This window comes from Scyliorhinus torazame, chromosome 5, assembly GCF_047496885.1.
Source record: "Scyliorhinus torazame isolate Kashiwa2021f chromosome 5, sScyTor2.1, whole genome shotgun sequence".
Classification (NCBI taxonomy): Eukaryota; Metazoa; Chordata; class Chondrichthyes; order Carcharhiniformes; family Scyliorhinidae; genus Scyliorhinus; species Scyliorhinus torazame.
The window spans coordinates 85303468-85329611 of NC_092711.1; the positions used below are offsets into that span (position 1 = coordinate 85303468).

Consider the following 26144-nt stretch of genomic DNA (forward strand, 5'->3'; position numbering starts at 1 on the left):
AGTTCGCAAAGCATAAGTTGTATGAAAAATATCCATTTCAATGGCGAGTTTATTACCCAACATGCGTTGCAGCTGAGAATGTGCTCCATCCACATTACAGAAGCTTCTCGCACATGCGCAAAGTCCAGCAGTGCCTGGAGCATGCGCCGTTCAGGTTGTCGCTGACGGTGCTAGGAGAGGGAAAGAAACAATCGAGCGACTTTCAGGAATGGAGCCGGTGGGTGGCCGGGGAGCGATAGAAGCTGCGGAGTGAGCCGGGAGGCTTCATATATACCCCGTGGAGGCTTCAACTCCCGAGGAAAATGTTAACGGTCCCGTCTTAGACAGCACCGAACAGAGTGAGCTGAGCGGTGACAGGCCCGGGTTACCGGCCGCCATCTTTACAGAGGACACGGTGCCGCAGGGCGCATGCGCTGCGAGCCTGGACCGGATACCAACTCTCCCGGATTGACTGTCTGGAGTCTCCGGGATTTTATTTTAATCATTTGTGGGAATCACTGGCTGGGCCAACATTTATTGCCCATCCCTAATTTCCCTTGAACTGAGTGGTTTTCTAGACCATCTCGGAGGGCATTTAAAGAGTCAACCACATTGCTGTGGTTTGGAATCGTGTTGGCCAGACCAGGTAAGGATGACATTATTTTTTTCTATTCATTCACGGGATGTGGGTGTCACTGGCTGGGCCAGCATTCACTGCCCATCACTAATTGCCCTTGAACTGAGGGCATCTCAGGGCATTTTAAGGGTCAACCAGCTGACTGTGGATCAGACATGTTGGCCAAACCAGGTAAGGATCGAAGATTTCCTTCACTGAAGGACATGAGTGAACCAGATGTGTCTTTGCAACAATCGACAATTGTTTCATGGTCTTCAGTAGACTTTCAATGAACTTAAATTTTACCTCCTGCGTTGGTGAGATTCATACCTGGGTGTCTGGAAAATCATTGGGAAATCAAAAATATTTTTGAACATTTCTCTTCAGCGGATATGAAAATATTGAAAATGGGATAAATCACTGTCTTTTTTTAAATTAAATTTAGAGTGCCCAATTCATTTTTTCCAATTAAAGGGCAATTTAGTGTGTCCAATCCACCTACCCTGCACATCTTTGGGTTGTGGGGGCGAAACCCACACAAACGGGGAGAATGTGCAAACTCCACACGGACAGTGACCCAGAACCGGGATCGAACCTCTGACCTCGGCACCGTGAGACAGCAGTGCTAACCACTGTGAACCGTGCTGCCCTAGTCAAACACTGTCCTGTAAGGTAATGAGCCCTTTTGCTTCCCAATTGGCTGAGGAAGGCAGAGTGTCACAAGGATGGATGTGTTGACCGATTAATGGCTGGAGGATGGGGGACAGGTCATGTGATCAAACCTCCAGGAATACATTTAATCAAAGTTGGCGAGGAGAGAATGTTGTGAATTGACAGTGAGGCTTCTGTAAATTTACAGGATACTGGAAGTGGAGGTGTAACAGACGGGAAACGCAAACCAAACATCACATCGCAATCTGACAGAGTCACTTGATTTATTAGAACCTGAATTTCAGCAGCATCTGGGTGTGGAAGGTAAAAGGTTTGTCTGTTCTGTCTGTGAGGGATGATTTCTGGTCTCGTGTGACTGGAAAAGCCCCGGGATTCACAAACCCTGGTTAGACCAAATCTGGAGAACTGTGTTCAGTTCTGGACAACAAACCTGAGGAAGGAGAGGATGGCCTTGGAGCGAATGTAGCACAGATCTACCTGAGTGATATCTGAACCCCCCAGGGTTAGATTACAAGGCGAGATTAGACAGAAATGTCAGAGTCAGCTGGCAGCACGGTGGTGCAGTGGTTAGCACTGCTGCCTCACAGCGCCGAGGTCCCAGGTTCGATCCCGGCTCTGGGTCATTGTCCATGTGGAGTTTGCACATTCTCCCCGTGTTTGCGGGGTTTCGCCCCCACAACCCAAAGATGTGCAGGTTAGGTGGATTGACCACGCTAAATTGTCCCTTAATTGGAAATAATGAACTGAGTACTCTAAATTTATTTTAAAATATTTAAAATTTAAAAAAGGGCAGAGAAGGGTATTCGGTCCATTGAGTCCATGCTAGCTCTCTATTCGGAACGGTGGTTAGCACAGTTGCTTCACAGCGCCAGGGACCCCAGTTCTATTCCCGGCTTGGGACACTGTCTGCGGAATCTGCACGTTCTCCCCGTGTCTGCGTGGGTTTCCTCCAGGTGCTGCGGTTTCCTCCCACAAGTCCCGAAAGACGTGCTGTTAGGTGAATTGGACATTCTGAATTCTCGTTCAGTGCACCCGAACAGGCGCCGGAGTGTGACGACCTGGGGATTTTCACAGTAATTTCATTGCAGTGTTAATGTAAGCCTACTTGTGACACTAATAAATATTATTATTATCTGGAGCAATCCAGTCAGAGTCATTCTCCTGCTCTGTCTCTGTATCCTCACAGGTTTATTTCTCTCAGGTTTTTATCCAATTTTTAATAAAATCATTTATTGTGTCTATTTCCAAACACTGTTATAGGCAGCAAGTTTAAGGTCATTGCCACTGGCTGTGTAAAAACATTCTTCCTCATACCTCCTAGACCATTTACATGCAGAGATACGGAGCAACGTAGAAAATAGGAGCAGGAGGAGACCATTTGGCCCTTCGAGCCTGCTCCACCATCCATTGGTCAGAGCTGATTAGGCGGCGACCATTTGGCCCTTCGAGCCTGCTCCACCATCCATTGCTCAGAGCTGATTAGGCTCAATAGCCTAATCCCGCTTTCCCACCCATATCCTTTGATCCCCTTCACTCCAAGTGCTGTATCTAACTACTTCTTGAAAACATGCAATGTTTTGGCCTTAATTAGTTCCTGTGGCGACGAATTCCATAGGCTCACCACTCTCTGGGTGAAGAAATTTCTCATCTCTGTCCTAAATGGTCTACCCCGTATCCTCTAATTATCTCGTGATCCCTATTTCTGGACACACTCACTATCGGGAACATTCTTCCTGAATCTACTCTGTCTCGCCCTGTTTTTTTAACATAAATTTAGAGTGCCCAATTCTTTTTTTTGCAATTAAGGGCAATTTTAGCGTGACCAATCCAACTACCCTGTACATCTTTGGATTTGTGGGGGTGAGACCCACGCAAACACAGGGAGACTGTACAAACTCCACATAGACAGTGACCTGGTGCTGGGATAGAACTCGGTGACATGAGGCAGCTGTGCTAACCACTGCGACACCATGCCACCCACTTTTTATAGGTTTCTATGAGATTCCCCTCTCATTCTTCTGAACTCCAGCGAATACAATCCTAACCGATTCAACCTAACCTGCACATCTTTGGACTGTGGGAGGAAACCGGAGCACCCAGAGGAAACCCACACAGACACGAGGAGAAAGTGCAAACTCCACACAGTCAGGCTGGGAATTGAACCCGGGTCCCTGGTGCTGTGAGGCAGCAGTGCTAAGCACTATGCCACCCCCTGTCATGCAACGCTCAAGAGAAAAAACAATCCTTATCCCCATCTGAAATAGGTGACCCCTCACTTTGCAACAGTGACCCCCTTGTTCCAGATTCTCCCTCAATAGGAAACATCCACTCCACATCCACCCTGTCAAGACACCTCAGGATCTTATATTGTTCAATTCAGGTTTTACCCCAAAATTTAAATCTGTGTCTCGACTGCTTGTACGATCAGTGAATGGAAACCGTTTCTTTGCCCACCTGATCGAAACCTGGCATAATCTTGTGTCCCTGAATCAAATCTCCCCTCAACCTCCTTTGCTGGAACCATTCTGGTAAATCTCCTCTGCACCTTCTCCAAGAACCTTCACATTCTTCCTGAAGAGTGGTGACTAGAGCATCATAAAGATTCATAGAATAGAATTAGACCCTTAGAATTCTTACAGTGCAGAAGGAGGCCATTCGGTCCATCGAGTCAGCACTGATTCTCTGAAAGGGCACCCTGCCGAGGCCCACACCCCTACCCTGTCCCTGTAACCCCATAGCCCCACCTAACCTGCATATCCCTGGACACTAAGTGGCAATTTATCAAGGCCAATCCAACTAATTTGCTTTTCTTTCGACTGTGGGAGGAAACCTGAGCACCTGGTGGAAACCGATGCAGACACTGGGAGTGCGCAAACTCCACACAGTCACCAAGGTTGGAATTGAACCCGGGTCCCTGGCGCTGTGAGGCAGTAGTGCCAATCACTGTGCCACCAGAAGCACAGCTTCAGTATCAATATTACTGTTTATGAAGCTCAAAATCGAATTTGCTTTGCCAACTACTCTCTTAATATGTTTTGTAGATATACAAAATCCCTCTTCACTTCTTTCTCTCTCCTCCCAAAGAGGCCAGTTGGGTTTTTATGACAATCCAGCAGTTTTCATGGTCACTTTTTCCCAGTGACGGCCCCACAAATGACCAGATTCATTCAGCTCAATTTCACAACCTGCCTTTGTGTTTTTGTGGGTTCTCTCTCACTCCCTATTTTCTGTTTTAAATCAGTTTCTCAGGGTGTTCAAAGGGGCGGATTCAAAGTCCGGAAACTCAAACCAAGCATCACATCAGGATCAGACACAGTCCTCAATTTATCATATCCTGAATATTAGCGGATTTTGAACATGGAAGGAAAAAGCATTGTTCACAGTGGGGAGAAACTGTACACATGTTGTGTGTGTGGAAAAGGATTCAGTCAATCTTCAGGCCTCACAAGCCACATATGCAGTCAAACTGAGGAGAAACCGTGGAAATGCGCGGAATGTGGGAAAGGATTCACTTCCCCATCCAAGCTGGAAATTCATCGACGCAGTCACACTGGAGAGAGGCCATTCACCTGCTCCAAGTGTGGGAAGGGATTTATTCAGTTCACGGCCCTGCGGAGTCACCAGCGAATTCACACTGGGGAGAGACCATTCACCTGCTCCAAGTGTGGGAAGGGATTCGTTCAGTCATCGGCCCTGCGGAAACACCAGCAAGTTCACACTGATGAGAGACCGTTTCAATGTCCAGACTGTGGGAAGTGCTATAAAAGTTCTGGGGAACTGATGTACCATCAACGTGTTCACACTGACGAGAGACCGTTTAGGTGCTCTCACTGCAGGACTGGGTTCAGACGATCATCTCAGCTCACTGCACATCAGCGAATTCACACTGGGAAGAGTCTATTCACCTGCACCAAGTGTGGGAAGGGATTCACTCAGTCATCCCACCTGCTGAGTCACCAGCGAGTTCACACTGATGAGAGACCATTCCAATGTCCAGACTGCGGGAAGTGCTATAAAAGTTCAGGGGAACTGATGTTCCATCAACGTGTTCACACTGACGAGAAACCGTTTAGGTGCTCTCACTGTGGGACTGGGTTCAGACGATCATCTCAGCTCACTGTACATCAGCGAAGTCACACTGGGGAGAGACCATTCACCTGCTCCATGTGTGGGAAGGGATTCACTCAGTCATCTGACTTGCAGAAGCACCAGCGAATTCACACTGGGGAGAGACCATTCACCTGCTCCGAGTGTGGGAAGGGATTCACCACTTCATCCGCCCTGCTGAGACACCAACGGGGCCACAAGTAACCACAGTGATTGGGTTTTGCTGTTACTCACATTCAGGACTGAACCGTGTTCATTTGGGTCTCTTTCTGCCGATAACAAACTCCATCCCATTTACAGGGGTAATATTCTGGCTAAAAGTCAAATAAATTCGATTTGTGTTAAATACGTAGAGTGCTGAAACTTTTTAATATCTCTGACACAAGTTAATTCCTTTTGAAGTACTCTCGCTCTCCCCTGTCTCTTCCATCCTCACCTCCAACAAGAAGTGTGAGGAGCTTGTGGAGCTTCTTTGTGACTGAGATTGAGTAAATCCGATCAGCTGCCTGAGCTGCTTCCCTCCCTTCCATGAACCCACCAGACCAAACTAAATTTCATTCTTTCCCGAGCCCTGAACCCACATCTTTCTCTAGTTTCTCTCCCATCTCCCCTCATGCCCTCTCAGAGCTCATCTTGTTCATGAGATCCAACTCCTGCTCCAGCGACCCTATTCCCACGAAGCTAACTAGTGGGAATAGCCAACTACCCTGTGTCCCCAATAAAAAACATTTATAAAGAAAACTACCCTGTGTCCCTGGATATTGTCAACATTTCTCTCCCTTCAGGTACTGCCCCTCTGTCCTTCAAATCTTCCATCATCACCCCCTCCTCAATAAAACAAACCCTTGACCCTGCCATCCTTACAAATAACTGCCCCACCTTCAACCGCCCTCTCTTCTCCAAACTCTTTGAACATGTTGCCACCTCCCAAATCCTTGCCAATTTTTCCCAGAACTTCCATGTTGGAATCCCTTCAATCAGGTCTCTGCCCTGTCACAGTGAAATACAAGAGACAAACAGAATCTTACCCGGAGAGAAGACAGACAATCCGGGAGCTTGGATGCAAGTACGGCACGGTAGCACAGTGGTTAGCACTGCTGATTCACAGCACCAGGGACCCGGCTCGATTCCTGGCTTGGATCACTGTCTGTGCGGAGTCTGGAAGTTCTCCCGTGTCTGCGTGGGTTTCTTCCGGGTGCTCCGCTTTCCTCCCACACTCCAAAGATGTGCAGGTTAGGTGGATTGGCCAGGATAAATTGCCCTTCGTGTCCAAAAAGGTTAGTTGGGGATAGGGTGGAGGTGTGGTCTTAAGTAGGATGCACTTTCCAAGGGCTGGCACAGACTTGATGGGCCGAATGGCCTCCTCCTGCACTGTAGATTCTCTGATTCTAGGAGGTGAGATTGTCCTTTCTGAGCTCCAGCCAGGTGATGTTAAACACTCAGGCGGGAAAGACAAAAATCTACAACGTGTTTAAAACAGCTGATTTTTTTCACCACTATCTGGAATGTTAAACTTCGAGGTTATTATCATCAGAAACAAACTCCAACTATCAGAGTAAAAACCTCAAAGTTCTGGTACAGATGGAGGCCATTTGCCCCGTTGTGTGTGTGCTGGCTGGGAGCTATTCAGCTTAATCCCATTTCGCAGATCTCAGTCGATTGTCCTGTATGTCCCAGTCCTTCAATTGGATATCCAAGACATTTATTTTAAAGTGATCTGGATTTCTGCTTCTATGACCCTATCAGACAGCGAGTTCTAGACCCCCACCACTGAAATGATGACCTCCTAGAAGTCATAGCCAAAAGAAGTATCCATTCTAAAGTGTAAGGTCCGTATTCAAGACAAAACTATAGAAGCACAAGGAAACGCCCTTGCAGACCGAGTAGCAAAGGAAGCTGCCTCCCAGTGGGATTCTTCAGCAGAACCAAGACACATCTACAAATTGGGAGTGACCAATTTATTACAAGATCTACGTGAAATGCAACATGACTCTACACAAGAAGAGAAATGGTCATGGTTAGACTCAGGTATCCAGTTGTATGACGATGATGATAGTTGGAGACAAGTTCAGACTGATAAATCATTTGCACCACTGGCACTGATGCCATTTCTGGCCCAACAGACCCATCCATGGGGACATTTAGCCCAAGGACAGATGGTGGCTCGATTCCAGAAAAGTTGGTGTGGCAAAGGATTCAAAACACCTGCACAATTGGTATCAAACCGCTGTGTAACCTGTCAAAAGAACTTGGGACCTATAACATCAATGCCTCAGCTAAAAGCTCCTGCCCCTGCAGGATCATTCCAGAACATGCAGGTCGATTACATCACCCTTCCTACACGTCAAAGATACACTAATGTCCTTGTAATAGTGGATAAGTTCTCTAGATGGGGAGAGGCTGCTCCAGCCAGGAGGGCTACAGCCACCCATACAGCCAAAGTCCGATGCAAAGACTATATTCCCAGATGGGGAGTACCAGCTAGATTGACTCCGACAATGGAACCCACTTTACAGGTGCTGTTTGCCAGGAGGTGTGCAGGTTACTGAACATCGATTGGAATCTACACTGTCCTTATCATTCAGAAACATCAGGACAAGTGGAACGCATGAACCGGACTTTAAAAGAACGATTGTCCAATACAACCAAGAAGGCATGAATTGGATTCAAGCCTTGCCACTAGTTTTGTGCAGTATCAGAGCAACCCCAAACAGAACCACAGGCCTAATCATCACTGGCAGACCCATGTCCCTGCCAGGAACTATTGACTTAAGAAAGGCAGACTGTTATCTGATGAGTGATGCTTTACTTAGTTATTGTCAAAATTTAACAAATGCTGTCAGGTGTCGCCGGCGTGGGGCAATCCTCCTGAGGGGGGGCCACGACTTGGTGCCGTTGAATCCGTTTACGCGAAAAAAATTCAGCGCGAACAGTTAGGAGCCAAGGAGGGAAGCCACCGACCAGATATTACTCACAACCCAGTCAGCCGTGAAACTCCAAGGAAATAAATCATGGATTAATGCGTCACATGTGAAGCGCGCATACCAAAATCAGAATCTGTAAACATATTTGCCATAATTTTGATTTTCAGTTACATGTTTGGCCCAGCAGGCCTCACCCAGGAGTTCAATGTTAACACGTTCCTTTACATGTCCTGTACCTATGCCAGAGACTTTAACATCTCTAAATGCTGGGTGTGTTCTTCTACCCCTACCAATTCCCAAGCAGGTATCCCAAGACAGCCTGTTCCTTTTACTTTATCCCAAATGGCAGAATGGTACATTTTCCAAAATCGCGACTATACCCTTCCCCAATGTGGAGACACCTGAACCAAAGAAATGATAAACGATGAGGTTAAGAGATGGCGATCTGCAGGCCGCCCATTAAACACTTTCAAGCGATGGTATCAACATGGCTATGATCGGTAACAGAAACCAGCCCAAGTAACCTTCCCAACTGGTCATAATCACACTGGGACCATATGTTTAATCGGCTATAATCATAGAGCATGGAATGCGGGATACAGTAAATGAATATTATTTGGATGTGAGTGCCAGTACACAGCGCACTCATGACACAAGAAAGGTAGTGGTCAATGGACATGAAGGGAATCCCATCGACTTTAAAGGGCTACCTAATCACACCGATGGGACAAATTTACAGAACGTTGGTCCCCACAACCGGTTGCCCAATATTCTACCTATAATGGCACCTGTTCCATCTGCGGTAATACTGCATACCCTTGGCTCCCGGTGAGCTGGAGAGGAGTGTGTTATTTATGATTCATTGTCCCCCTCATCCATCATTCCCTTTCCCTAGCCGATGCTATAAAAGCAGACTCAAAACATGGACCTCTCATCCCACAGTTTGAGAAATATCAACCTACCACTATCATCACGAGGTCTAAATGCGAGATCACAGGGACTGAGAAATTCTTTTCTGCTCTCATCCCTGCCTATGACGTCGTCGTATTGACCGGAGAATACATTAAATTGGCCGTAGACTTAGAGAAAATAGCCAATGACACTGCCCGAGCTGGAAGTAGCATTTCAGCCGAGGTGCTCGCCATTCGAACTGTGGCTTTACAGAATCGGATGGCACTTGACTATTTGCTAGCTGAAAAAGGTGGAACCTGTGCCCTGATTGGTGCAGAGTGTTGCGCCTACATCCCAGTAATTCAGAAGACATCAAAAGCTTGTCAGCACATATGCAAGAAGAAGTTAGGAAACTTTACCAACCCTCTGACACCACTCTTTGGGGATGGTTCTCTGGATGGGTGGGTGGCACAGGAATTTCCATCATTCAGGGATTTCTCTGATTTTTCATATTTGTGCTTGTCATTTACGTAGTGATCTTGCCGATCAGATGCATTAGCCAATGTATGGCTACCCATAATGCCCCAACAATCAAAGTGGTTCATAGTGGTCCAACTGCACTACCAGCCCATGACATTGAACAAGGCTCCTACTATTGAACTTTTATGACTGCATTATTGCATTATTACCCAAATATTACTCCATTCATATAATCAATTTCCATTATTACTGAATTGTACTGTATAATTATTTTTTTGAATAAAATGCTTCCAGAATGCTTGTATCGCTTGCAAAGCTTTGCCCGCTCCAGTGTTGAAGGCTGTTCACAAACAAGTGAACGATTACAGACAATGTGAATGCGTTCCTCCCCGCGCTTACTTCTATCTTGTCACATTTCTTCCTCAATTTCTATTCATTATTTTGATTCATCTTATTAATCTTTAGAAGAATCAAAAGGGAGGACTGATAGAAATTGGCTTTTCTAGTTAGCTATAGATGATAAAGGTAATAGGTTTAAATGAGAACACATTAAGCATAAATTGAGTGCAACAAAGCTGGAAACCCATTAAGGGTTAATCCAGAACATCCACTTTAGTTTTCTTTCATTCAACCTAGATTTTAACATTTGCAAATTGTTGAGCCAAACAAGGTCAGTGACGCCAAATAGCTAAAAGACCCCATTGTATGCTGCTGCTTTTCCAGCACAGGCAGTCCCGTTTCCATGGTAATAGACAGTCAAAGGTCATAATGCCCTGAAGGCTGTGTTTTTTCTAAGTAATGTTGAGATGCAGGTGTCGATAATTTGGAAAATTGGCAAGTGATTGAATGGAAAAATTACACCAACATATTCAAAAACCTATATCTCTTAAATTGATGGACAGACACTTTGGCTGAATTGAGAAAATTCGAAATAGTTAAAGCCAATCAGCAGTAAAAAGAAGGCCAGACTTTGAGATAACAATTCTCTTAAGAATCACTTACCGGAATGGAAAAGTGCTTCTGTTGCTCTGTTCTGTTTCTCTTCTTGCTCACTCCATCTATATTTCTGAAACCTTTGCTGCTCGCTTTGCTAATCGCAATTACCCAGTTATTTTATCTGGTGTATTATGATTTGAATGAAAACTCAACTTCTGTATTCGCTAAAGACAATTAATCTGAGTAACTTGCTGCAGGGCTAGTTGTTGATTCTTTCTAAATTTTGTATTAAAAACAAGTTTCCCAGTGGCACAGCTGACAAATAAAAGTTCAACTGGACTTTGCCAAAAAGCACAGACTTGACATCTGTTATTTGGGAACTGAGAAGGGATAACGCATATCCAGGGTTCCGAATAGACATAGAGATCCATTAACCCCCTTCCACTCCCAATCCTCTGCTAATTATTTTAAATCGAAACCCCTTGGTTATTGATCTATTCATGAAATAGATCCTTCTTATCCATTCTATCCAGGCCCCTCATAATGTTAAACACCTCAGTTAATCTCTCCTCAGTGTTCTCTGTTCCACAGAAAACCACCTCGGCCCCTCCAATCTTTCCTCATTGTTAAAATTCTCCATTTGTGTCAACATCCTCGTCAATCTCCATCCTCGCTGTATGAATACATCCTTCCTGTAATGTGGTGACCAGAACTGTACTCAGTAATGCAGCTGTGGTTTAACTAGTGTTTTGGACAGCTCCAGTATAACCTCCCTGATCTTATAATAAAAAGAGAAAATGCTGGAAATACTCAGCAGCTCTGGCAGCACCTGTGGAGAGAGAGGTTTCAGGTCTTTCCTCCAGTAGACATTGCTGGGAATATTCCCTGCTGTAGTACTCTATGTCCCCGTGAATAACAAAGTATCCTCTCTGCATTTACAATCACCATATCTACCTCTCCTGTCACCTTCAGGGATCTTTGGACATGCACTCTTACGCCTCTCTGTCCCTCTACACCTATCATACCATTCATATTCTTTCCCTTTGCCGTGTTGTCCTCCCCAAATGCATTTTATTACCCCGTGCTTCTCTGGATTGACCTCAGTTTGCTACTTTTCTGGCCCGCTGATCAGTCTATTGATGTCTTCCTGCAGTCATTACAGCCTTGGTTCAAACATGTACAAAAGCGCTGAATGCCTGAGGTGAGGTGAGAGTGTCTGCCCTTCACATCAAGGCAGCACTTGACCAAGTATGGCATCAAGGAGCCCTAGCTAATCTGGAGTCAATGGGAATCAGGGTGAAAACTCTACCCTCGGAGTCGTACCTGGCACAAAGAAAGATGTTGTGCTGGTTGGAAGTCAACCATTTCAGCTCCAGGACGTCACTGCAGGGGTTCCTCAGGGTAGTGTCCTCGGCCCAACCATCTTCAGCTGCTTCATCAATGACCTGCTTTCATCATAAGGTCAAAAGTGGGGATGTTTGCGGATGACTGCACAATGTCAACCACCGTTTGCGATTTCTTTGATAATGAAGCAGTCCTTGTCCAAATGCAGCAAGACCTGGACAATATCCAGGCTTGGGCTGATAAGTTGCAAGTTACATTCGTGCCACACAAGTGTCAGGCAATAACCATCTCCTCCTAGATAGGATCTAACCATCGCCCCTTGACATTCAATGACATTACCATCGCTGAATACCCCACAATCAACATCCTGGGGGGTGCCATTGATCAAAAACTGAATTGGACGAACCACATTAATACTGCGGCTACCAGGGCAGGTCAAAGATGAGGATTCCTACGAAGGGTAACTCATCTCCTGACCCCCCCCCCTCCCCCAGCCTGTCCACCATCTGCAATGCACGAGTCAAGAGTGTAATGGAATATTCTCCACTTGCCTGGATGAGTGCAGCTCCAACAACACTCAAGAAGCTCAACAGCATCCAGGAGAAAGCCTGCTTGATTGCTCCTCCTCCACAAACATTCAAACCATCCATCACCGACGAACAGTGGCAGCCGTGTGTACCATCTACAAGATGCACTGCAGTAACTCGCCAATGTTCTTTAGTCAGCACCTTGCAAACCCATGACCACTACCATCTAGACGGCCAAGAGCAGCAGATCATGGGAACCCCATCACCTGGAGGCTCCCCTCCAAGTCACTCACCACCCTGACTGGCAAATATGTCATTGTTTCTTCCTGTCGCTGGGAGAACATCCTGGAACTCACTCCCTAACAGCACAGTGGGTGGACTGAATGACTGCAGCGGTTCAAGAAGAAAACTCCCCACCACGTTCTGAAGGGCATCGAGGGATGGGCAATAAATGCTGGCCTAACCAGTGAAACCCACATTCCATAAATGAATAATAAAAGTCTGCAGCTTTCTTTCTCACTGTCAAAAAGAGGACCGTAAATGACTTAATGCTGTCCCCATGTTAAAGTCTAAAGCATTGATATAGAACTCAAGAAGCATGGAATCATGACCTGAGAAATCTAGAATCGCACTGGAAATACTCCACCAATCACAAACATACCCCTCGACCACTGCCCTTTGCTTCCTGCTGCTCCAGTTGATGTCACTTCCTGCACTTGTGATTGTTCTGGACATGAGAAGTATCCTGGTTTTCCCATGTGGAGCAGGACTGGAATCCCTGGCCAGGTCTTTAGTTATTTGATTAGTTGACTTAAGCAAAATAAATTTAAGATTAAAATAAATAAAGATTCATCAGCTTCTCACCAATCAGTTTCTTCCATTGAGCTGAAGTCACCTTTTATCGAGAATTAACTGAAATGTTTTTGATAATTGTTTTATTTAAATAAATTTAAAATACCCAATTCTTTTTTTTCCAATTAATGGACAATTTAGCATGCCCAATTCACCTACCCTGCACATCTTTAGGTTGTGGGGGTAAGACACACGCAGACACAGGGAGAATGTGCAAACTCCACATGGACAGCGATCCGGGGCCGAAACCAGGTCCTCAGCGCCGTCAGGCAGCAGTGCTAACCAGTATGCCATTGCAACATCCGTTTTTGTTAATTGTTAATATCTAAACCTCTCAAATGATTAATTGACTGAGAAATTCAGACATCTTTACTCTTACAATGTCAACTTCATCTTTATCCCTTGGATTTGATTAATGGACAACGATTCTATGAATGATGATCAGATTGATTTCAGTTTTGTGCTGATTAATGAATTGTCTCACTTTACAATTGATGAATCCAGTGACCAGGATGTGCTCTCCACAGGACTGGGATGCCCTGTCATTGCCTTTATTTATTTCATTATTAACTGACTGAAGCAACAATAAGCTGGAGGTTAAAATAAATAAAGATTCATCAGCCACTCACCAATCAGCTTGTTCCATTTGCCTGAAGTCACGTTATTTTTATCAGGAATTAACTGAAATGATTTTCTTCATTCTTGTTACCGAAACAGCTCGGATTTTAACTTCCTGAAGAATTCAGACTTTTTCACTGTTACAATCGCTTGTCATTCAGCTTCAACTTTATCCCCAAGATTTGATCAACAGAATACTGACTGCAATTATATAAATGATCAAATTGACTTCAGGTTTATACTAATTAATGAATCATGACTTATAGTTCATTAATACAGTGACCAGAACGCTTCTCGCATAATCTCCTTGCTCTTATATTCCAGGCCTCATCCAAGAAAGGATTCTTGGCTGCCTGATCGATCTGTCCAGCTACCTGTGGATAGGGACTTCAATGCCTCTCTGTTGCTCTACGTTCACAGTATCATCCTACTTATAGTTCATTTCCTTGTCTTCTTTTCCCTCTAAAATTCATTATCTCTCACTGTTTGTAGCACAGCGGTTAACACTGTTCACAGCGTCAGGGTCCCAGGTTTGATTCCCAGGTTTGGTCACTGGTCTGTGCGGAGTCTGCACATTCTCTCCATGGCTGCCTGGGTTTCCTCCGCGTGCTACGGTTTCCTCCCACAATTCCTGAAAGACATGCTTTTTAGGTGAATTGAACATTCTGAACTCTCTGTGTACCTGAACAGGCGCCGGAATGTGGCAACTAAGGGATTTTCACAGTCGCCTCATTGCAGTGTTAATGTAAGCCTACTTATGACAACAATAAAGATTATTATTAAATTGAATTCCGGGGTGGCAGGGTGGTGCAGTGGTTAGCACTGCTGTCTCATGGCGCTGAGGTCCCAGGTTTGATGCTAGCCCTGGGTCACTGTCCATGTGGAGTTTGCACATTCTCCCCACGTCTGCGTGGGTCTCACCCCAAGTTAAAAGATGTGCAGGGTAGGTGGATTGGCCACGCTAAATTGCCGCTTAATTGGAAAAAAATTGGATGCTCTAAAAAAAATTTTAAAGATTGAATTCCATTTGTAATGGTTCTGCCCATGTGACCAGTCCATTGATATCTTCCTGCTGTCCACGGCTTTCTACCTAAATGTCAACCATACATACAATTGTTGTACCAGAAAACTGTGAAGCCCCACTGGAAACAGGCATCCAGACATCATTCAATCCTGGATGTGATTCACAGCAGCAATAACAGCAGAATCCATCCCCTGCTGTCGCCTGTGAATTTGCTGATGTTGCAGCAGGTTGTTTGACTGAGCGAATCCCCTCCCACGCACACAGCAGGTGTACGGCCTCTCCCCACTGTGAACCATGTGTCAGCAGATTCCATTTACTTTTAAATCCCTTCTCGCAATCAGAGCATTTGAAAGGTCTCTGATCAATATGATAAGTTGGTGTGTTGTAAGGTGGGATGACTGAGTGAATTTCTTGTCACACACGGGGCAAGTGTACGGTCTCTGTCCAGTGTGAACTCGCTGGAGTACCAGAAGGTCGGATGAATCAATGAATTGCTGCCTACACACACGGCAGGAGAACAGTCTCTCCCCAGTGTGAACTCGGTGTCTCAGAAGGTGGGCTAATCAGGTGATTCCCTTCCCACAATCGGAACAGGTGAATGGCCTCCCTCCGGTGTGAATGCATTGGTGTTTCAGAAGATCCCTTATACTTTTAAATGTTTTCACACATTCAGAACAATTAAAAGGTCTCTGATCAGTGTGAACAAATTGGTGTGTCTGGAGGTTCGATCCACAAGTGAATCTCTTCCCACACATGGAGCAGGTGAACGGCCTCTCAGTGTGAGTGCGTTGATGTATCAATAAATAATTTTTACTTTTAAAGCTCTTCTCAAACTCAGAACAATTAAAAGATCTCTGATCAGTGTGAACACGTTGGTGTGTCCGGAGGCTCGATGACTGAGTGAATCCTTTCCCACAAATGGCGCAGGTGAATGGCCTCTCCCCAGTGTGAGTGCGTTGATGTAACAGTAAATTATTTCTGCTTTTAAAGTTCTTTTCACAGTCAGCACATTTAAATGGTCTCTGGTCAGAGTGGACCTGGTGGTGAGTTTGGAGTTTTGATAAAGTATTAAATCCCTTTCCACATTCCAGACAGGTGAAAGGCCTCTCACCACTGTAAACATGCTGGTGTATGATGAGGTATGATGACCGAGTGAATCCCTTCCCACACGTGGAGCAGGTGAATGGCCTTTCCCCAGTGTGACTACGTTCATGAGTTTCCAATTCAGACGGGTAATTGAATCCCATCCCACAGTCCCCACATTTCCACGGTTTCTCCATGGGTATCGACAGGTTTATCAGATGTAGGTAACATGCAGATTTGAGGTCACTATCAGATCAGCCGTGATGTTATTAAATGCTGGAACAGGCTCACGGGGCTGAATGTCCAATTGCTGCTTCATGATTCCTGTTGTGCGAATGTCCTTTTGTCTCTTCAGCTTGGATTCAGTTTGTTGTGGGCAAATTCTCCACTTCTAACCCTTAGTAAAAGGAGGTCATCAATGTCAGTGCAGGATAGAAATTCTCAAAGAGACAATTCTAATTTCTCTGGAACATTTTTTCCTCTCTTGTTCCCCCAAAGCTGTCAATCCCCGTCCCACACACTCTCCTTCCATCCTTCCTGGGCTGAAATCCAAACCCATCTCCCCATCTGCACCATTTCTTTCCTCCACTCCAAGTTTTCTCCCTCCCTCTCCTCTGCCTGGGATCAGTTCTCCAGCTCCTGTCTGCAGTCTGACAATAAAACCAATGGGTCTTATTGAGGATTTGGGGCCTCCAGCGGGTGTTTGTGAATCCTCCCCACCCATCTGCCAGTTTCCTTCCTTGCCAGAGATCAGAGTCCTCATTGATTTAAGTGCAAAGTGTAAGCTCTTATTTCTTGTCCCCCTCCCCCATCCTCTGATGTGAACCATCCTCCAGTGTCTGAAGCAGGATGGTGCCCGTTAACCTGGGCCTGTTCCCGGGAGGGAGGGAGAAGCTCCGCAGCTGCAAACCAGGGAGCTGACAATGATTGTGAAGGGTTTGCTCCAGCTCACAATGCCCGGGGACTGATTGACGGCAGGTTCGGAGCTACAGGAAGAGGGGGCGTAGCTGGAGGACCGAACTAGAGCAGGTGGTCCTCCAACCAATCAGAGTGAATGGGAGGCGGGGTAGAGCCTCATGCGGCGCTTAATCTGGGCCTTTCTGGGATAAAAGCCCGAGCAACTTCCGCCGGAGCGACTTTTGCCGTCAAATGTCACCCCTCCCTCCCGACTTACCCGGTGGTATCTGACCGTTTGAAAATTTCCAAACGATCACCTGAATCGGAGTTACTCTCTTTTTAAAAAAATATGTTTGAATTAAAAAATTTTCAACAATATTTTCCACCTTACAAACAACCCCCCCCCCCCACCGTATCAAAAAAAAGAAAGAACTCGCGTGGCAAGACATGAACATGGCAAGTCAATAAGATACAGAACTTTGTACATTGGATTCATCCCGTACATATCAGTTTCCGGATCATTCATGTGTTTTCTTGCTCAAATGCCCCCCCAAAGAAACCCCCTTTCCCCCCCCCTCCCTCCCCTCCCCCACCCCACGAACGATGACCCCCCCCCCCCCCGGGTTGCTGCTGCTGCTGTCCGACCTTCATCTAATGCTCCGCGAGATGGTCTAGGAACGGTTGCCACCGCCTGTAGAACTCCTGCGCAGACCCTCTCAAGGCAAACTTTATCCTCTCCAACTTGATAAACCCAGCCATATCATTTATCCAGGCCTCCACGCTGGGGGGCTTCGCCTCCTTCCACATTACAAACAACAAAGAACAAAGAAATGTACAGCACAGGAACAGGCCCTTCGGCCCTCCAAGCCCGTGCCGACCATGCTGCCCGACTAAACTACAATCTTCTACACTTCCTGGGTCCGTATCCCTCTATTCCCATCCCATTCATGTATTTGTCAAGATGCCCCTTAAATGTCACTATCGTCCCTGCTTCCACCACTTCCTCCGGTAACGGGTTCCAGGCACCCACTACCCTCTATGTAAAAAACTTGCCTCATACATCTACTCTAAACCTTGCCCCTCTCACCTTAAACCAATGCCCCCTAGTAATTGACCCCTCTACCCTGGGGAAAAGCCTCTGACTATCCACTCTGTCTATGCCCCTCATAATTTTGTAGACCTCTATCAAGTCGCCCCTCAACCTCCTTCGTTCCAGTGAGAACAAACCGAGTTTATTCAACCGCTCCTCATAGCTAATGCCCTCCATACCAGGCAACATTCTGGTAAATCTCTTCTGCACCCTCTCTAAAGCCTCCACATCCTTCTGGTAGTGTGGCGACCAGAATTGAACACTATACTCCAAGTGTGGCCTAACTAAGGTTCTATACAGCTGCAACATGACTTGCCAATTCTTATACTCAATGCCCCGGCCAATGAAGGTAAGCATGCCGTATGCCTTCTTGACTACCTTCTCCACCTGTGTTGCCCCTTTCAGTGACCTATGGACCTGTACTCCTAGATCTCTTTGACTTTCAATACTCTTGAGGGTTCTACCATTCACTGTATATTCCCTACCTGCATTAGACCTTCCAAAATGCATTACCTCACATTTGCCCAGATTAAACTCCATCTGCCATCTCTCCGCCCAAATCTCCAAATAATCTAAATCCTGCTGTATCCTCTGACAGTCCTCATCGCTATCCGCAATTTCACCAACCTTTGTGTGTCGTCTGCAAACTTACTAATCAGACCAGTTACATTTTCCTCCAAATCATTTATATATACTACAAACAGCGAAGGTCCCAGCACTGATCCCTGTGGAACACCACTGGTCACAGCCCTCCAATTAGAAAAGCATCCTTCCATTGCTACTCTCTGCCTTCTATGACCTAGCCAGTTCTGTATCCACCTTGCCAGCTCACCCCTGATCCCGTGTGACTTCACCTTTTGTACTAGTCTACCATGAGGGACCTTGTCAAAGGCCTTACTGAAGTCCATATAGACAACATCCACTGCCCTACCTGCATCAATCATCTTTGTGACCTCCTCGAAAAACTCGATCAAGTTAGTGAGACACGACCTCCCCTTCACAAAACCATGCTGCCTCTCACTAATACGCCCATTTGCTTCCAAATGGGAGTAGATCCTGTCTCGAAGAATTCTCTCCAGTAATTTCCCTACCACTGAAGTAAGGCTCACCGGCCTGTAGTTCCCTGGATTATCCTTGCTACCCTTCTTAAACAGAGGAACAATATTGGCTATTCTCCAGTCCTCCGGGACATCCCCTGAAGACAGTGAGGATCCAAAGATTTCTGTCAAGGCCTCAGCAATTTCCTCTCCAGCCTCCTTCAGTATTCTGGGGTAGATCCCATCAGGCCCTGGGGACTTATCTACCTTAATATTTTTTAAGACACCCAACACCTCGTCTTTTTGGATCTCAATGTGACCCAGGCTATCTACACACCCTTCTCCAGACTCAACATCTACCAATTTCTTCTCTTTGGTAAATACTGATGCAAAGTATTCATTTAGTACCTCGCCCATTTCCTCTGGCTCCACACATAGATTCCCTTGCCTATCCTTCAGTGGGCCAACCCTTTCCCTGGCTACCCTCTTGCTTTTTATGTACGTGTAAAAAGCCTTGGGATTTTCCTTAACCCTATTTGCCAATGACTTTTCGTGACCCCTTCTAGCCCTCCTGACTCCTTGCTTCAGTTCCTTCCTACTTTCCTTATATTCCACACAGGCTTCGTCTGTTCCCAGCCTTTTAGCCCTGACAAATGCCTCCTTTTTCTTTTTGACGAGGCCTACAATATCTCTCGTTATCCAAGGTTCCCGAAAATTGCCGTATTTATCCTTCTTCCTCACAGGAACATGCCGGTCCTGAATTCCTTTCAACTGACACTTGAAAGCCTCCCACATGTCAGATGTTGATTTGCCCTCAAACATCCGCCCCAATCTATGTTCTTCAGTTCCCGCCTAATATTGTTAAAATTAGCCTTCCCCCAATTTAGCACATTCATCCTAGGACCACTCTTATCCTTGTCCACCAGCACTTTAAAACTTACTGAATTGTGGTCACTGTTCCCGAAATGCTCCCCTACTGAAACATCTACCAACTGGCCAGGCTCATTCCCCAATACCAGGTCCAGTACCGCCCCTTCCCTCGTTGGACTGTCCACATATTGTTTTAAGAAGCCCTCCTGGATTAGCAAGATCCTTCGCCGGTCTATTAGGGACGCAAAGGCCAGAATGCCAGCCTCTTTCGCCTCCTGCACTCCCGGCTCGTCCACTACTCCAAATAGTGCTAACCACCAGCTTGGCTTTACCCGGACTTTCACCACCTTAGATACTGTTCCCGCAACTCCCGTCCAGAACCCCTCCAGTGCCGGGCATGACCAAAACATATGGACATGGTTCGCCGGACTTCCTGAGCACCTCCCACATCTGTCCTCCACCCCAAAGAACCTACTCAGCCTCGTCCCCGTCATATGCGCTCGATGAACCACCTTAAAATGTATCAGGCTAAGCCTGGCACACGAGGAAGAGGAATTAACCCTACTTAGGGCATCAGCCCACAGCCCCTCCTCAATCTCCTCCCCCAACTCCTCCCATTTTCCCTTCAGCTCCTCTACCAAAGCCTCCCCCTCTTCTTTCATCTCCTGGTATGTCGCCGACACCTTGACCTCTCCAACCTATACGCCCGATATCACCCTATCTTGAACCCCCTGTGCCGGGAGTAGCGGAAATTCCCTCACCTGCCGCCTCACAAACGCCCTCACCTGCATGTACCTGAAAGTGTTTCCCGGTGGTAGCCCAAACGTCTCCTCCAGCGCCCTTAAGCTCGCAAACGTCCCGTCAATGAACAGGTCCCCCAATCTTCTGATCGGAGTTACTCTCAATACTCCGCATGCTCCAGCTCACCATGCCCCGGGGAGTGATTGACAGCATCTCCAGACCAATAGGAAGAGGGGGCGGGACTGGAGGACCGAGCTGATCCTCCAACCAATCGGAGTGAATGAGGGGCGGAGCTGATCCCGGATCTCCCTCATTGGCTGAAACTCTGCATCATTTTGAAAACTGATTTGTCTCAAACTCCAGGAGAAAACTGGACCTTTCTGTTTGTGGCGTTAAACAGATGAGAGGAAATGATGGGATCTGGAAAGTGTCATGATATCCATATTAACATATCATGGTGCAATCACACACACACACACTGATGGACAGGTCGACGGACCAATCAACACACACGCAACATCACAGCCAATCACCAGTGAAAGCACACGCACTATAAAACAGGGAACACCACAGTTCCCGCTCATTCCACCAGGAGATAGCTCAGAGCACAGAGCTCACAGCGTGACACTCAGACATACACCATGTGCTGAGTGCCTCTCTAAGTTAGTGCTAGGGCTGGGTCCACAGGTTAACTGGTGAAGTACGAACCACAGCCAGAAGTTAACAGTTGTTATTATACTGAATAATAAAACAAAGTTTTATTTGGGGCAGCACGGGAGCCTTGTGGATAGCACAATTGCTTCACAGCTCCAGGGTCCCAGGTTCGATTCCGGCTTGAGTCACTGTCTGTGCGGAGTCTGCACATCCTCCCCGTGTGTGCGTGGGTTTCCTCCGGGTGCTCCGGTTTCCTTCCACAGTCCAAAGATGTGCAGGTTAGGTGGATTGGCCTTGCTATATTGCCATTAGTGTCCAAAATTGCCCTTAGTGTTGGGTGGGGTTACTGGGTTATGGGGATAGGGTGGAGGCATTGACCTTGGGTAGGGTGCTCTTTCCAAGAGCCGGTGCAGACTCGATGGGCCGAATGGCCTCCTTCTGCACTGTAAAATTCTATGAAATTCTATGAAAGTTGTACCATCTACAACCGTGTTGGTTCGTTTGTACATCGGAACACCCAACACGACATGATACCAGGCTTGGAAAATCGCCAGCAACTGTGAGACCTACCTGCACATCTTCAGAGATCTGCCATCCTGCGCCATGGACACCATCAGCCCACCGCAGCCGCTCCAAATCGCTGGAAATCTCGGTGTCAACTGGAAGCTGTTTAAACAGCGCCTCCAGTTCTTCCCAGTAGTCACAGACAGAAAGACTGCATTGGACACCAGGAAGATCACCCTCCTCCTCTCCACGGCAGGGCAACACGCCATCCACATCTACAACTCACTGGCATTCGCAGAAGGCGAGGACAAGACCAAGTACAAGACAGTCCTTCTAAAACATGAGCAACACTTCAGCGTCAAAGTGAATGAGAGCTTCGAGAGGTACCTCTTCCAGCAGCGCCTGCAGGGTAAGGATGACCCTTTTCAATCCTTTTTGACACACCTTCGTATCCTCGCGCAGTCCTGCGGCGATGAGGCCACCTCCGATTCCATGATTCAGGGCCAGACAGTTTTTGGGGTCACCTTGGACACCCTACGACAGCAGCTCCTTAAAATAAAGAGCCTCACCCTAGCTACCGCCATCGAAACCTGCATCCTCCATGAAAACGCGACCAGCCGGTACTCCCAATTCCAGGCGGCCGAATCGGCACGGCAGGGGTCCTACGAGGCCGAGCGGGTCCAGTCGATCGAGTACCTCCCGGCCCGCGGCCCGGACGAGAGTGGCCATTTTGCGCGCTTTCCGAGGCCTCCCGCGCTTGTACGCGCCAAAAGAGGGGACGTCGGCGCAGAAGGACGTGATGCGCAGGCGCGCTCTACGCAGGACCGGACTGCGCATGCGTGGTGGCGCAATGAACGCCATGATGTCACGACGTGCGGCAACTGGGAATCCGCACACTTAAAGCGGCAATGTCCAGCCAAAACTCGACAATGCCTCCGCTGTGGCCAGATGGGCCACTACGCTGCCTGCTGTCCAGCAGCTGAACCTGCCAATGCTCCGCAATTCCACCAGCCTCACAGGAACGTGCGGGCCATTCAGCCTCCATACACCGAGTCATACCCTGATGACGTACAGACTGGTGATACCGACGACCGGGAAGCCTTCCGCGTTGCGGTAATAGACAGAAATTGGATGTCCCCAAGTAGGACCCACCAGCCGATGCCAGTGCACAGCGTTAATCCGGGCGATGAATGGTGTGCCACCCTAACGGTCAACCAATCACCAATCACATTCCGTTTAGACACTGGTGCCTCCGCCAATCTCTGTGCATGGTCAGCCTTCTACACCTTGAAGGTCAAACTACCGATTAAGCCATCCCGCTGCCAGTTGGTTGATTACAACGGTAATGTTATCCCGACCATGGAGTCTTGCCAGCTCGAGGTTGCACACAATTCATACACAGCCACACTGTCTTTTGAGATAGTTGGATCCTCGAAGGACTCTCTGCTAGGCGCACAGGCGTGCAAGATCCTCCACCTCGTTCAGTGGGTACACACTCTGTCTCCAGAAAGCACGTCCGATTTCCCGGGTGCAGACTTTAGGGCACAGCTCCACTCACTCCTCGCCCACAACCAGCAGGTTTTCGAGGGCATGGGCACACTGCCCTACACTTACAGAATACGGCTCAAACCGGATGCCACCCCAGTCATTCACGCACCTCGTAGAGTCCCAGCACCACTCAAGGACCGCCGCAAGCAGCAGCTGCAGGATCTGCAGGGCCAAGGAGTGCTTTCCCGGGTCACGGAGCCTACGCCATGGGTCAGCTCCATGGTGTTCGTAAAAAAGACCTCTGGCGAACTCTGTATCTGCATCGATCCGAACGACCTGAACAATAACATCATGAGGGAACACTACCCCATACCCAAACGGGAAGAAATTACGAGCGAAATGGCCCGGGCTAAACTTTTTACCAAGCTTGATGCCTCGAAGGGCTTTTGGCAGATTCAGCTGGATCAGTCCAGCAGGAAGCTGTGTACTTTCAACACTCCCTTTGGCAGATACAAAACAAACAAAGAACAAAGAAATGTACAGCACAGGAACAGGCCCTTCGGCCCTCCAAGCCCGCGCCGACCATACTGCCCGACTAAACTACAATCTTCTACACTTCCTGGGTCCGTATCCTTCTATTCCCATCCTATTCATATATTTGTCAAGATGCCCCTTAAATGTCCCTATCGTCCCTGCCTCCACTACCTCCTCCGGTAGTGAGTTCCAGGCACCCACTACCCTCTGCGTAAAAAACTTGCCTCGTACATCTACTCTAAACTTTGCCCCTCTCACCTTAAACCTATGCCCCCTAGTAATTGACCCCTCTACCCTGGGGAAAAGCCTCTGACTATCCACTCTGTCTATGCCCCTCATAATTTTGTATACCTCTATCAGGTCGCCCCTCAACCTCCTTCGTTCCAGTGAGAACAAACCGAGTTTATTCAATCGCTCCTCATAGCTTATGCCCTCCATACCAGGCAACATTCTGGTAAATCTCTTCTGCACCCTCTCTAAAGCCTCCACATCCTTCTGGTAGTGTGGCGACCAGAATTGAACACTATACTCCAAGTGTGGCCTAACTAAGGTTCTATACAGCTGCAACATGACTTGCCAATTCTTATACTCAATGCCCCGGCCAATGAAGGCAAGCATGCCGTATGCCTTCTTGACTACCTTCTCCACCTGTGCAGCCCCTTTCAGTGATCTGTGGACCTGTACTCCTAGATCTCTTTGACTTTCAATACTCTTGAGGGTTCTACCATTCACTGTATATTCCCTACCTGCATTAGCCCTTCCAAAATGCATTACCTCACATTTGTCCAGGTTAAACTCCATCTGCCATCTCTCCGCCCAAGTCTCCAGACAATCTAAATCCTGCTGTATCCTCAGACAGTCCTCATCGCTATCCGCAATTCCACCAACCTTTGTGTCGTCTGCAAACTTACTAATCAGACCAGTTACATTTTCCTCCAAATCATTTATATATACTACAAAGAGCAAAGGTCCCAGCACTGATCCCTGTGGAACACCACTGGTCACAGCCCTCCAATTAGAAAAGCATCCCTCCATTGCTACCCTCTGCCTTCTATGGCCTAGCCAGTTCTGTATCCACCTTGCCAGTTCACCCCTGATCCCGTGTGACTTCACCTTTTGTACTAGTCTACCATGAGGGACCTTGTCAAAGGCCTTACTGAAGTCCATATAGACAACATCTACTGCCCTACCTGCATCAATCATCTTAGTGACCTCCTCGAAAAACTCTATCAAGTTAGTGAGACACGACCTCCCCTTCACAAAACCGTGCTGCCTCTCACTAATACGTCCATTTGCTTCCAAATGGGAGTAGATCCTGTCTCGAAGAATTCTCTCCAGTAATTTCCCTACCACTGAAGTAAGGCTCACCGGCCTGTAGTTCCCGGGATTATCCCTGCCACCCTTCTTAAACAGAGGAACAACATTGGCTATTCTCCAGTCCTCCGGGACATCCCCTGAAGACAGCGAGGATCCAAAGATTTCTGTCAAGGCCTCAGCAATTTCCTCTCCAGCCTCCTTCAGTATTCTGGGGTAGATCCCATCCGGCCCTGGGGACTTATCTACCTTAATATTTTTTAAGACACCCAACACCTCGTCTTTTTGGATCACAATGTGACCCAGGCTATCTACACCCCCTTCTCCAGACTCAACATCTACCAATTCCTTCTCTTTGGTGAATACTGATGCAAAGTATTCATTTAGTACCTCGCCCATTTCCTCTGGCTCCACACATAGATTCCCTTGCCTATCCTTCAGTGGGCCAACCCTTTCCCTGGCTACCCTCTTGCTTTTTATGTAAGTGTAAAAAGCCTTGGGATTTTCCTTAACCCTATTTGCCAATGACTTTTCATGACCCCTTCTAGCCCTCCTGACTCCTTGCTTAAGTTCCTTCCTACTTTCCTTATATGCCACACAGGCTTCGTCTGTTCCCAGCCTTTTAGCCCTGACAAATGCCTCCTTTTTCTTTTTGACGAGGCCTACAATATCACTCGTCATCCAAGGTTCCCGAAAATTGCCGTATTTATCTTTCTTCCTCACAGGAACATGCCTGTCCTGTATTCCTTTCAACTGACACTTGAAAGCCTCCCACATGTCAGATGTTGATTTGCCCTCAAACATCCGCCCCCAATCTATGTTCTTCAGTTCCCGCCTAATATTGTTATAATTAGCCTTCCCCCAATTTAGCACATTCATCCTCGGACCACCCTTATCCTTGTCCACCAGTACTTTAAAACTTACTGAATTGTGGTCACTGTTACCGAAATGCTCCCCTACTG

At 47.2% G+C, this 26144-nt stretch overlaps 2 protein-coding genes across 6 annotated transcripts in view; one reads left to right on the plus strand and one right to left on the minus strand.

Moving 5' to 3' along the window:
- LOC140418749 (uncharacterized) overlaps positions 1-10956 on the plus strand; it is a 346993-nt gene extending 336037 nt beyond the window's left edge. The window contains exons 1-3 of one of the 4 annotated variants that reach the window (XM_072502352.1): positions 166-625; positions 1455-1570; positions 4509-10956. In XM_072502352.1, the coding sequence (XP_072358453.1) occupies positions 4625-5578 (954 nt within the window). In that variant the 5' untranslated portion in view covers positions 166-625; positions 1455-1570; positions 4509-4624 and the 3' untranslated portion in view covers positions 5579-10956. The other 3 variants (XM_072502353.1, XM_072502354.1, XM_072502355.1) reach the window with 3 other exon arrangements.
- LOC140418745 (uncharacterized) overlaps positions 1-26144 on the minus strand; it is a 362902-nt gene that overhangs the window by 263252 nt on the left and 73506 nt on the right. The window lies entirely within an intron of this gene.